This window comes from Chinchilla lanigera, unplaced genomic scaffold (assembly GCF_000276665.1).
Source record: "Chinchilla lanigera isolate Chin_1 unplaced genomic scaffold, ChiLan1.0 scaffold00081, whole genome shotgun sequence".
NCBI lineage: Eukaryota > Metazoa > Chordata > Mammalia > Rodentia > Chinchillidae > Chinchilla > Chinchilla lanigera.
This window is the reverse complement of record NW_004955482.1, coordinates 9,459,067-9,471,864: the sequence shown is the minus strand read 5'-3', so window position 1 is coordinate 9,471,864 and position 12,798 is coordinate 9,459,067. Positions and strand designations below refer to the sequence as shown.

Sequence of the window (12,798 nt, the reverse complement as noted above, 5' to 3'; positions counted from 1 at the left end):
GAGGCGGGATTGGGGGGAAGGCGCGGGGCCTCCCCTCCCGCCCCCTGCCCGCCCAGCCTGGTCCTCTCCGAGCTCAGACACCCAGGCCGGAGCCCGGTGTCTGCGCCTTGCCGGCGGCTGGGAGCACGCCTACCTGTGGAGCCCGGGCGTCCCCTCCCTGGCACCTGCGCTCCTCCCCAAACCTCCCGTCCGTCCGGCTGCTCGCGCCTCGTCTCGCACAGGTGGCGCTGGGAGCCTGGGCAGGGCGCCAGGCTCGCAGCTGGTGACATGTAGATGCCCCCGGGTCCAGCCTCGGGACCTGGACGCCTCCTGCCCCGAAAGTTTGGGCCGCGCGCCATGGCCAAGAGCAGCTCCCTGCACATTCGCGTGGTGGAAGGCCGGGCGCTGCCCGCCAAGGACGTGTGAGTACCGGGGGTTCGGCAGGAGCGCGGGGTCGTGACCAGGACGGCACGGGGCAGCGCCGTCCTCACCCGGCCTCAGGCCGCGCGCCTAGGGCTGTCCTGGTGGGAGGGGGTGCCCCGCCCCGCCCGGGAAGAGGTGTCTTTGTTCCGGGGATGCATTCTTGGGGTCCCCTAGAGCCAGAGAGGGGGCCCCAGGATCAGATCCTGTCGGAGCTGGGGGGAGGGCTGAGGGGTCCTCTCCTCAGTTCGGTCAGGTGCAGCAGGTGAGGCTTCTGCAGGCCAGGTATGTGTGTGGAGCTATCAAGGGAAGCCTGGGGAGCACCCCGGAGGCTGGGGATCCAGATGGGGCCCAACACTGCGAGCAGGAGCATCTGATTTTAGGTCTGCAGAGCCTCAGCAGGTGGCCCCCCCGGGCCCTTTAGATCCAGCCCCCCCCCAGCATGGTGTTGCAGCTGGTAGCCAGGGGTGGGCTTTCCTGGGTGGTGAGCCCCTGAAGGGGCCAGCTACCCCAGTGGCCCCTACACCTGCCACGAGCTGTAGGGCGGGGAGACCCCTGAGCTGCCCTCAGTCCTGGTCCCTGGCTCTGCCTCCCCAGCGCTGAGTCAGCAGTTCCTTCCTGCTTGGCGGGGAGCCCTGCAGGGGCTCAGGGCACCAGTACCTCAGGCAGGTGTGGGAGCCTTGGGAGGCTGTTTGCTGGGTGACCTTGAACCTGCTTCCTCCCAAGCCTCCATTTCCCACGCGGGCAATGGGAGCTTGGGCTGGGGTCTGCATCTGGGCGGCAGATCTAGCCTGAGTGTGGGGGAGCTGTTAGGAGGTGCTGTGGCCAGCTCAGCAGGAACAGGGCAAGGTTGGGGCTCCAGTGGGGAGTCTCCTGTCTCTGCTGCCCCCCAGCTCTGTAGCTCTGTGTGTCGGGGGGCTGCTAGAGTGATTTCAGCCCCCTATCAGCTACCCCAAATAATCATGCACCTGCGATCAAAGCGGAGAAGGCTGGACAAGCCCCTGTCACCCTTTTTCTGAGATGTCCCCTCGGGGCCCCTGGGAATTAGATTACGGACCCTTGGCGGCCTTGAGGTCAGGGACAGAGCCTGGTAGCTGCCAGGGGGACTGAAGGGACCCTGCCCAGAAAGGGAGTTCCCACCCACTGAGCCTGGGGTGAAGCATATCTGGGTCCCATATCCCAGCCGCTCTCCCCCTCCAGCTCTGAGGCCACGCCCCCAAGCAAGGGTGAGGAGACTCCTAATGCCCCATCTAAAGATCCAGCCACCCTACCTCAGTTTCCCTAGCTGTCAGCTCCGGTTGTCAGAAGCACTCTTCTCAGAACATGCTGGGATCTCAGTGCCCATGGGGACTTCCATGGGGTGTGTTCTCTCCCCTGTCCTAAGAGAAAGGCCCGACTGGGGCCGAGCCCAGCTAGGCTTAAGGGGTGACCAGCCTTCTGCATGTGGCTTTAGTGATCTCTATTGCTGACAGTAGCTACTGTCATTGCGGGCCAATGTTAGTAACACCGGTCCTGCACTAACACTTCCTGTGGGCTTCCTGGAATCCCTGTTTTACACACGGGTAAACCGAGGACCAGAGAGGCAGTCACTTGCCCGAGGTCACACAGCTAGGGCTTGGGCTCTGGCTGCTGCCGTACACAAACCAGTCCGGGCAGGTAGTGGCGGAGGGACCCTCTTTCCGGTGCCTGGCTGAGTGGGGCAGGGTCGTGGGAGAGGCCAGGAGTCAGGAGGGAGGGGCAGAGTCTGGAGAGGCTGGCTCCTTCTGCCCGTGCCATCGCCCCTACCTGATAGGAGCCCGATAAGGCGCTTGTGCGTCACAGCCGGGAGTCGTGCTGGGCTTGGCTCCCAGGAAGGGCCTGGGGTCAGGCCGGGGTCAGTGGGGAGGGTTGTCCCGCCCTGTGCTGGTGGGATCCCAGCCAGTGGACCTGAGACTCCAGCTGGGGAGACTGAGGGGTGGGAGCCCCGCAAGAGAGGGATGCAGGGCGGTGCCAGCAGCAGAGGTCCGGATGGGGACACTGAGGCTCGGATTGGGCCCTCCCTTAGTGCTGACTGTTCCCTGGAATTCCTGGGCCATCTGAGGGTCTGATAAGGCTGAACAGAGAGGGGGTGGCAGTGAGAAAGTGAGAGAGAGAAAGAGGCAGAGCTGGGGTGAGGAGAGGCCGTCGGAGGGGGTAAAGGGGGTACTGGCTGTGAGCCCACAGACTTGGGTGGGGGGAACCCACCCATCTGCTCGTTCGGCAAGATCTCGCAGGGACAGCGTGAGGCCGGGGAGGTGGCGAAGCGGGGCTGGCTCTCCCCCAAGAGCTCACAGCTTGCAAGTTGTGGGGAGGCGGGAGACGGGGATGCAACACATAGAGAAGTAGGCAGCAAGATGATTTAGGGGTGCTCTGGATTCTGTTTATTTATTCACTTATTTATTGAGACCAGGTTTCGGTATGGTGCCCAGGCAGGCTTCAGGCCCCTGGGCTCAAGCGATCCCTCTGCCTCAGCCTACCAAATAGCTGGGACTATGCCGCGTGCCTGGGTTGGAGGTTATTTTAGACAGGATGGTGGTGGTCGGGGATGGCCCTGTGAGGAGATGACATTCAGCCTTGAACGAGGGGCCTGGCGGACAGCTCCCAGTTTGCGGGTGACGGCTGTTGTGCAGTGGTGGTGGGCTGGCTCTGGCTGGCCCAGCGCTCCTGGCGGCGCTAGGGAGGCAGCAATTAGGGGTTCAGTGTCGAGGTCCGAATCCCCTGGTCTGTCCTGCAGGGCCCCCCTGGGAGGGCAGTGTTTACCCCAGAGATTGGTGCTGAGAACCAGGACCATGACCCGCCCCTCCACCCTAGGAAGTACCTGAGCACGCTCCCTGATTGACAGAGCAGGGAAACCCAGGCCCAGGGAGCGGGAGCAGCCTGCCCTGCTCGGTGGCGGCACACGCGCGTGGCTGCTGCTGTGGGCTTTCTGGGGCCAGGACTCCCAGCCTCTGCCTCCTGCCTCAGGGTCCTGCTCCGTGGGTGGAAACCCAGAGCGCACGTGTCGGGTGGGTCAGGTGCACAGCGGGTGAGATCCCTGCTGCTGTCCTCTGAGGTCCTGCGTCTGTGGTGCTCTTGCTGTGTGACCTTGGGCCAGGCCCCAGCCCCCCGCTGAACACTAAGGGCTCCCGCAGGTCTGGAAGCAGCGACCCCTACTGCCTGGTGAAGGTGGACGACGAGGTGGTGGCCAGGTAAGGAGGGGTGGGGGAGTGGGAGAGAACTCACCTTCTGAAGAGGACCTGGGGCTGGGGGAGGGCACGGCTCCCCCAGGGGGACTGAAGCTGTGTCCCAGCCGCTGTGACCTGACCACTGGGGCTGCTGCCTGCTGTCCCCATCCAGCCCCCCCATGATGTCCCTGCCGCGTCCCTGCCGACTCCCTGGCTGACTCAGCCGCTGCCAGCCTTCGCCTCCCACAGTGGCCTCCCTGGGGGCGGGCACCTCACGCTTGGCTGGCCGGGCTGTTCCGGGCCTGCCGGGTGCTGCGGGCCCCGAGTGTGTGTGCGTGAACGAGTGTGCGTGTGCATGCACGTGTGGCCAGCTGGGCCTGCTCCTGAGGCTGCGTGGGGGCTGCAGGGCTGGTGTGAACGCGGGTGACCACGCCTGCGTGCTCTGGTGGGTGTGCAGGCCCGTGGGGCTGGTGCGTGTGTACCAGGTGCAGGGTAGGGTGTGTGTGTGTTTGGGCACACGGGTGCCAGCGTGAACACATTGGGGCTGTGTGGCGTGTGGACCAATCTCTCGCCCTCGCAGGCCAAGGGAGAGCACCCACCCCCATAGGCCTGGGGGGGGGGTGGGCAGCAGAGGCTTTGGTTCCTATGGAGATGGCAGGATGCAGGATGCTCCTGGCGCTGATTCTGGTCCAGATGGGCGGGAGCTGGAGGTGGCTGCTGCACTGGGGAGGGGCTGGCTGCAGCACCCCGCTGTCCCCTCCTGTCACCTCCCTGTGCTCAGCTGTGGCCCGTGCTCCATGCTGTGATGCTGCCCCAAAACCTGCAGATGGATTTTCTGTGTGATCTCAGGCTGCTGTCTTCCCCTCTCTGGGCGGGGGAGCCGGAGGGGACCCGTAGGTGGGAAAAGACTGGGGTAAGAGGGGGTGTTAGGAAGGAAGCTTCAGTGGCACCCCGGGCTGAGTGGAGCGGGCAGGATATGTGTGTGCATGTGTGTGCATGCATGCATGTGTGCATGTGCATGTCCCCCTGCTTCTGGGCCCAGCTGGGTTCCTACTACAAAGCCTCCAGTGACTTCAGGGCCTCCTGGCTTTTTTGTCCCCACCCCCACCTTCTCACTGATCGGCTTCCAGTCTTTGAACAGGAAGCTGCTTGCTCCTGCCTCAGGGTCTCAGGGCCTTTGCACTTGCTGTGCCATGAATCTGGAACACTTGCCCTTCTCGTTTCTCTCCCTTCTGCTTGGCCTACTCCTGCAGGAAACCTTCCCTGACCCCCCAGCCCCGCCTAGATGCCACTCAGCCAACCCAGTCCCGGGATGGGAGGAAGCTGTGTGTGAGGGCGACTGTGTGTGTCTGTGTGTGTGTCTCTGTGTGTGTCAGCTGTGCAGTACTGCAAGTGTGTGAGTGTGTGTGCCTGTGTTCCAGGCATGTGCCTAGCTGGGTGACAGCGTCTGTTCTTACAAACCCCGAGGTGTGCGTTTCTGCACACTCCTGCGGACGCATGTGTGTGTGTGTGTCCCTGGGTGTGTGCGTGCAAGCGCATGCACTCCCGCCCCGGGGCAGGTGTCTGTGTCTCTGTGCACTGGCATCACGTCCCTGGCCCTTGGCCCTGCCTCCTGTAGGACAGCGACCGTGTGGCGCAGCCTGAGCCCGTTCTGGGGGGAGGAGTACACGGTGCACCTGCCGCTGGACTTCCACCACCTGGCCTTCTACGTGCTGGACGAGGACACCGTCGGGTGTGTGCGGGACCAGCCTGGGTGCTGAGGGGAGGGCACGGAGGTCCCAGCACCTGCGACCCAGCCCTTCTCCGTAGGGGGCAGGTCCCTGACTCTGGCCTCGTGGTCCCCACCCGCAGGCATGATGACGTCATCGGCAAGGTCTCCCTGAGCAAGGAGGCCATCGCCGCCGACCCCCGAGGTGGGTGAGGGCCCTGCTGGCTGGGGAGGGCGGGGACGGAGCCGGGGGCGGAGCGTCGGTGCTGTGGGCCTTCGCCGCTCTTTCAGTGCATTTACTGAGCAGCTCATTCACTGTCGCAGTTCAGGGCTGGCCTGTGCCACGGGCCGCGGAGCTCTCCCGTTCAGGGCTCATTCCCCTCCCTGTGGCCGGCCTTCTAGCGGCCCCCTCTTCCTCTCCCTGTCCTTCTTCCTCCTCTCCCTCCTTTTCACCCCCCGCCATCCTGGACTGCTGATCAAACCCAGGGCCTTCACACTGAGCTACACCCCGGCCCTTTTTTACTTTGAGACAGTGTCTTGCTAAATAGCTAAGTGGCCCGGGTTGGGCTCAAGCTTTCAACCCTCCTGACTCAGCCTCTCAGACTGCTGGGATTACAGGAGTGTGCCACCATGCCCGACTCAATCCTAGAGATACTTGAAACACTCACAAGCAATAATAATGATAGCAGCAAAGACACGGTGCTGGATGCTAAGTGCTTTACATACCAACTCTCTTCGTTATCCTATAAACCCTGGGAGGCAGGTGCCCTTATGATGCCCAGCTGTTGGTGAGGAAACTGAGGCCCGGAAGGTTGAGTGATTTGCCCCAAGGTCACGAGGGCTAGGATGTGAACCAAGGGTGTCTGGTTCCGGAGTGTGAGCTCTTAGGCCTGCACCGCGTGCGTGTGTTCTCTGCTTACACGAAGAGTGGTGCATCGCACTTGCTGTTGTGTGTCCCGACTTGTTCTTCTCTGTGTAGCTCTTAGACCTTTCCGTAACAGCGCTGCGCAGGTTTCTGCAGTCTGCTCTGCAGGAGGTCATGGGACTTTGTAGTGCGCTTGTACCATTATCACTTGGCCAGCTTCTCTCCGTAGCATTCGGGTTGTTTACAATATTTTCCTAGTTCCAATGGTGTCGCAGCAAATAGTTTGGTGCTGGTGTGACCTCACACACGGGCGAGCTCTGTCAGCCAGCCAGCCAGGTGCTTACAGGTGGGTCTGCGGACCAAACCCGCGCGTGTGGACGAGCGTCCCGTAGTTGTTGCTGAGTGGCTCCTCAGGGAGGCGCTTTGTGGGCAGCTGATTCACAGGCTTTTGCAGCCTGTCTGGGAGGGAAAGCATGCTTTTTCTTGTTGTTGTTTTTCTGAGACAGGCTCTTGCTATGCAGTTCAGGCTGGCCTGGAGCTCACTTTGTAGCCCAGGTTGGTCTCGAACTCACAGAGATCCTCCTGCCTCAGCCTCCCGAGTGCTGGGATGACAGGCATACACCACCATGCCTGGCCTGGAAATCACGCTTTTTAATGTAGTTTTATTCCATTCTCCCTATGAGTGAGATCAAATACTGTTTTGTACGTTAGATATGTTTGGAATCATTTTTGGACACTTCTGTCCATATTAGATGAACTCTTTTGCCCACTGGCTTATTTGCCTTTTCTTATTGCTTTGTAAAAGCTCTTTACCTATTAGGGAAACTAACCTATTATCTGTCATATAAACTGCAAATATTTTTCTCTTTGCTACATTTTGACCATGCTTATAATTTTTTTCTTTTTTTGAGACAGGGTCTCATCATGTAGTTCAGGCTGTCCTTGAACTCACTATGTAGTGAGTTCACTATGTAGTTTACTATGTAGTGAGTGTACCAGGCTGGCCTCTAACTCCTGGCAGTCCTCCTGTCTCAGCTTTCCAAGCGCTGGGATTATAGGCATAATTTTTTCTATGTAGTAAATTTTCTTTTTTTTGTAGTCAACTTCAGTGTGTGTGTGTGTGTACTCTTTATTTTCTTTATACACAAAAAGATCTCTGGAGTTAGGGGTGTAGCTCAGGGCACAATGCTTGGCTACCATGCACACGACCTGGGTTTGATCCCCAGCAGTCTAAAAAACAAATGATCAAGGAAACAAGAAAAAGAAAAGAAAACTTTCCAACTCTGAGGTTAAGGTAAGCTTTTTTAAAAAATGGTTTTGGGGATTGAACTGAGCTTATCTCCACTCTTTTTTATTTTTTATTTTGAGACAGGGTCTCACTAAGTTGCTAAATTGCCCAGGCTGAGCTCAAACTTGTGATCCTCCTGCCTCAGCCTCCCACAGTGCTGGGATTACAGGCCTGCACCATCATGTCTGCTGGCAATTTTTTTTTTTTAGCACGATGCCTCCTAGCAATCATTTGTTTCCTGTTTTAACATTTAAGTCTTTGACCTATTGGGATACGTCACAGGTGTGGGGTTGAGATGGAACCTTAATAGTTTGGTCTACAGATTGTCTCAGCATCCTTTACTAGGCGGTCTATTTTTCTTCGGGGCAATGAGCTGAAAGCCTACCGTGTGCTGGCCATTGTGATGATCACTGCTGCTATTTCAGGAGGGCTCGGTGGTGTGAGGGGCTTCACGTGTGTCCCCGCAGCCCCTACGCAGTGTGCACAGGCCCGAGGGCCAGTTCACAGAGGGAGGGACGGCGTCTCAGTCCTAGACGCGGCAGAGAGGGGGACGCTCGCTTCTGGGGGGTGCTCATCTCCAAGTCGGGCCTGAAGCTGCCCGCGGGGTCTCTAAACCTCCCTAAGGGCCTGGGGCTAAGTGAGTGGGGTCCGGGCTCAGCTCCAAGGGGTTCATGGGCTGGAGAGGGAAAGAAAGTGCGCCCCCACAGCACAGGGGTGAGGACCACGAGTCCCGTGTGCGTGCGCACGGCTCCTTTTTCTGTGCAGCCGGGCCGGGCCTGGGACACGGAGGGGAGCAGGCCGCCTACGGAGGAGAGGCACGAGGGCTGGAGGGTCAAGGAGGGCTTCCTGGGGGATGGGAAGGGTTGGTCTGTAGAGGTGGATTCTCTTCCCGGGTTGGGAGTCGGCAGAGGCAGATGGAGCCCTTAGTGGGGTTGATTGGAGGGGGCTGTCTGGGTTTTCTTCTGGAGGCCATGGGGAGCCATTGATGGTTCTTGAGCAGGATAGTGATCAGCGCTATATTACTGGGAGAGGGAGTGACAGGAGAGACTGACTGCAGTGTCCCACCCTGTGAGTTATAGTGAGACAGGGGAGACGCAGAGATCAGTCGGGTGCAGCAGTCCAGGGGCAGAGCTGATGGGATTCAAGACCTGGGGTGGTAGCAGAGACCGAGTGAAGCAAGGTGGAGCTTGCGACCCTTGGACATCCCCCACGGGTCACAGCGAGGTCTGGAGTTACCAGCACTTCCGTCACCTGGCACACAAGGACACGGGCTGCCCGAGCAGGAGTCCCAGGAGCACCCACCAGCAGCGGCTCACAGCTCTCACCCTCATGTCATACGGGCTTCAAAAAATCATCCTTCCATCCATTCATTCATTCACTCATTCATTCACTGTGGCACTGGGGATTAAACCCAGGGCCTTCAGACTGAGCTATAGCCTCAGCCCTTTTAAAAACATTTTTCTTTTGAGACAGGGTCTTGCTAAATTGCCCAGGCTGAGCTCATGGGATCCTCCTGCCTCAGCCTCCCAGAGTGTTGAGATTGCAGGTGTGCACCACCACACCTGGCTCTAAAAAAAATCAAATATTTAGAGATAAAAGATGTCATCCCAAGAAGGGTCAGAAATAGATCATCAAAAAACATCATCAAATCAAACCTTTAGAGGCTTACAAATGATAAAGAAAAATGAAAAGTTCAGTGTCTGTGCCAGGCATGGTGGTGCATGCATGCAAGTTCCAGCCACTGGAGAGGCTGAGACAGGAGGACCGCAAGCTCAAAACCAGCCTGGGTAACCTAGTGAGACCCTGACACCAACCAACCAACCAGCCAAGATGCTTACCGTCAAGGGAGCGTGAGGCTCACGTGAGCCATATTACATGCAAGTGGGTATGTAATGGACATGCCACTTGTGCCCACAGGGATCGACAGCTGGATCAACCTGAGCCGAGTGGACCCGGACGCGGAGGTGCAGGGTGAGGTCCGCCTGGCCGTGCAGCTGCTGCAGGGCGCTCGGGGCCGCTGCCTTCGCTGCCACCTGCTGCAGGCCAGGTAGGTCTTGGGCCCACGCTGAAGACAGCAAACGCCCCCGAGTCTCCTCCGCTGCGGGCCCTTGGGACCCCCACGCCTGGGGCACTTCTGGGATCACAGCAGGACCCCTGCGTGCACACACAGCCCAGGCTCACCTTCTCCCCAGGGCCCAGACAAGTCACAAGCAGAGTCTTGCTGGGTTCCCAGAGGTAAGCAAGAGGCCAGGATGGCCAGGAGATGAGCGGCGAGTGTATTCAAATTATAGCAGGCAGCTACTCAGTCCATCGTGGCTTGAGCGGAAGAGCTAGTGGACTGGCTCACACGCCTGACAGGTGGTTCAGGCATGGCTGGATCCAGGTGCTCAAGTGGTGGCACCTGGGCTCTCTGTCTTTGGCTGTGCTGTCTTCTGTGTTAGTGTCATTCTGAGGCAGCCTCTTCCCCAGGTGGGAGCAGGGTGGCCCTAGGAGCCCCAGCTTGGCCTCCTGTGTACTTGTCCAGCAGACAGTGTCCTGGACTCACTCAGGGGCACACGGTGAGTTCTAAGCCCATGACGCTGGCCATTTGGTCTGGGAGGGAAGGAAGGCACAAGCTCATGGGCGCACCGTGAGGCAGGGTAGGTCCTGTCCCACAGAAAAATAGGAAGGAAGCGAGATGGAGGAAAGCAAAGCCCACCCAACGGCCCCTGGGCCACCCCCCCTGGGGACAGCACTAGAATCTCTCCCACCCTCGTTCTCCCACTCTCCCTGTCCCTTCAGTCACTCCCCCTTCTTCCCTCCCTTCTCCTATCTTCCTGCCTTTCCCCCCACTTTTTAGGCCAGCTTGGGGAGAATCTATTTCCAGCTTGCTGTGTGACCACGAGGGCCTCCCTTGCCCTCTCTGAGTCTCTCCCACCACCTCCAGATTTCTGCCCCAGCCTTGGCCGCAGCTAAGCTCCCTGGACTCTGGATGAGGGAGAAGCACAGAGGCAGGGACCGCTGCCCCCCCATGCTTTCTGCCCAGGGCCCCCTCCCCAGCCGCAGGGCTGTGTAGGATCCTCACGAGCCTGAGAGGGACCGATTGCTGTCGCTTAGCAACTGTTCGGGGCTCCTAGGAAACCAGAGGCTTTGGATGCCGAGAAGGAAGCAGAAGGAGGAAGCCAGCAGCCCCTGGTGGTGGTGGTGGTGGGGGTTGTGGATTTGGGGGCCTCAAGGAGGAGGCATGGGAAGCTGACATGGGTGAGGCTTTTGAGTTGTCATGGCAACCAGAAGCAGGGGCTTCCTGTCTCTTGTCTTCTGGTTGTTCCTAAGCAGGGTGTGGGCATGTTTGTTGAATGAATACATGCCGTGCTAAATGCTTTGCACCCATATCTCATTTGACCCTGGGCCCCATGAGGTAGGTAGGTCTCGTATCATTCCCATTTTTCAGATGAAAAAACAGAAGCTTTGAGAGGTAAAGTGACTTTTCCCAGTGTCGGCCAGCAAGTGAGTGCAGAGCCAGGCTGGGAAATCTTGCATCTCGTCCCCCTCCAGGGCTTCGGGGGAAACTGAGTCTCTCTTTTGGCTCTGCAGGACACCTTCACTTGCTGGGCCTGATCTCTCCGTGCCTCAGTTTCCTCATTTGGAAAGATGAGGACACCAGTGCTTCCTCATGGGGCTCAGGAGGTGACCGGAGTGCTGGGATTGGATGGCTTGTTGCCATGAAAACCAGTGGCATTGCTCCATCTACCCCGCACGCCTTTCATGGCCCACCTCGGGCCATGGCCCTCGAGGGTCCTGCACCCCCTGACCCGGCTCCTCCTCTGTCCCCAGGGACCTGGCCCCCCGAGACATCTCTGGCACGTCGGACCCATTTGCACGCGTGTTCTGGGGCAGCCAGAGTCTGGAGAGCTCGGTGAGTGGGCAGTGGGTGGCGGCGGGGGGGGAGTACCTGGCAGGGGATACCGTCCGCTCCCTCACCTCCACGTCCCTCCCTGTTCCAGACCATCAAGAAGACCCGCTTCCCGCTCTGGGACGAGGTGCTGGAGCTCCGGGAGACGCCGGGCGCCCGGGCCCCGCTGCGCGTGGAGCTGTGGGACTGGGACATGGTGGGGAAGAACGACTTCTTGGGCATGGTGAGCGCCCCTCCCTGCAACACCCTCTGGCTCCCTGGTGCCTCTGGGGGGTGAGGGGTGAGACAGGCCGAGCCTCCCAGGGCTGGGTGGGCGGGGCCCAGGGCAGCTGTGCGGTGGAAGTTCACAGAGGTTCAGGAAGGTGGAGCGGCTTTCTCAAGGTCAGAGCAGAAATGCCAGAGCCAGGAGCAAGTTCCCCAAATTTTACTCCCGGAGTCCTCGACCTGAGCTCCAGGTCTTTTCCTCTTTCTCCATCTGTAAAATGAGTGCGGCCTCCTGGGCCCCGTGGCAGCTGTGAATGAAAGGAGCATCTTGGAAGGAGGCAAGACTGGATGGGGGAGAGGGAGGCGGGGTCACAGTTGCTGGAGGTGACATGAAACGGGGCAGCTGCCTTGGCAAACAGCCCACAGGTCCTCAGACCATTAAAGACAGAGTTATCATTGGACCCCTCAATCCCACCTGTAGATAGCTACTGAGAGAAAGGAAAACCTCTGCTCGCACACCAGCTTCAGGAGTAATGTCCATAGCAGCATTATCTATAGTAGCCTTAAGTGAGCACAGTCCAAATGTCCAACAGATCAACAACATGTGGCAAATCCATGTGTGGAATATTATTCAGCCATGAAAAGGAATGAGGCAACAATTTATGCTGCAGTGTGGGTGAGCTTTCAAACTATGACACTTGCTGGAAGAAGTCAGTCTTCCCAGAGCAATTCACACACTCCATTTCTATGAAATGTTCACATAGGCAGCTCTACAGAACCAGAAAGGGGCTGAGGCAGGGGAGGCTGAGTGAGGCTTCTCATGGGCTGAGGGAGAATGTTCTAAAATCCCTGGCGATGCTTGCACCGCCCTCAGAAAACCCACTGACTCACATTTGAAATGGGTGAATTGTATGTCTATGAAGTTATTTGAAAATAAAAAAAGAGGGGTGGAGTCTGCGGACCTTCTGGACAGTCGCGAAGCCTCGGATGGATGCGACGTGTGTCCCTCGACAGAGCTGAGAACATTCCCAGGCCCCACATCCTGTGGGTGGCACCGTGTAACCTGGGGCCCAACACCACCTCCCTGAGCCTCAGTTTCTAGCTGAAAGTTAAGTGTCCCCAGAAAGAACGATTTAGGGCCAGGAGGGAGGCGGCGGCGGCCTTGGCAGGCTGAGGGTCTGTGTCCCGGCAGGTGGAGTTCTCCCCGCAAGTCCTGCAACACAAGCCACCCAACGGCTGGTTCCGCCTGCAGCCCTTCCC

At 58.9% G+C, this 12,798-nt stretch overlaps 1 protein-coding gene across 1 annotated transcript in view; it reads left to right on the top strand.

Moving 5' to 3' along the window:
- Positions 1–12: 12 nt before the first annotated feature.
- Rasal1 (RAS protein activator like 1 (GAP1 like)) overlaps positions 13–12,798 on the top strand; it is a gene marked incomplete in the record, with an annotated part of 23,869 nt that continues 11,083 nt past the window's right edge. Inside the window, 8 exon segments of the mRNA XM_013503712.1 lie at positions 13–401; positions 3,549–3,605; positions 5,200–5,313; positions 5,433–5,494; positions 9,360–9,489; positions 11,256–11,337; positions 11,426–11,557; positions 12,731–12,798. Of these exon segments, the coding sequence (XP_013359166.1) occupies positions 274–401; positions 3,549–3,605; positions 5,200–5,313; positions 5,433–5,494; positions 9,360–9,489; positions 11,256–11,337; positions 11,426–11,557; positions 12,731–12,798 (773 nt within the window).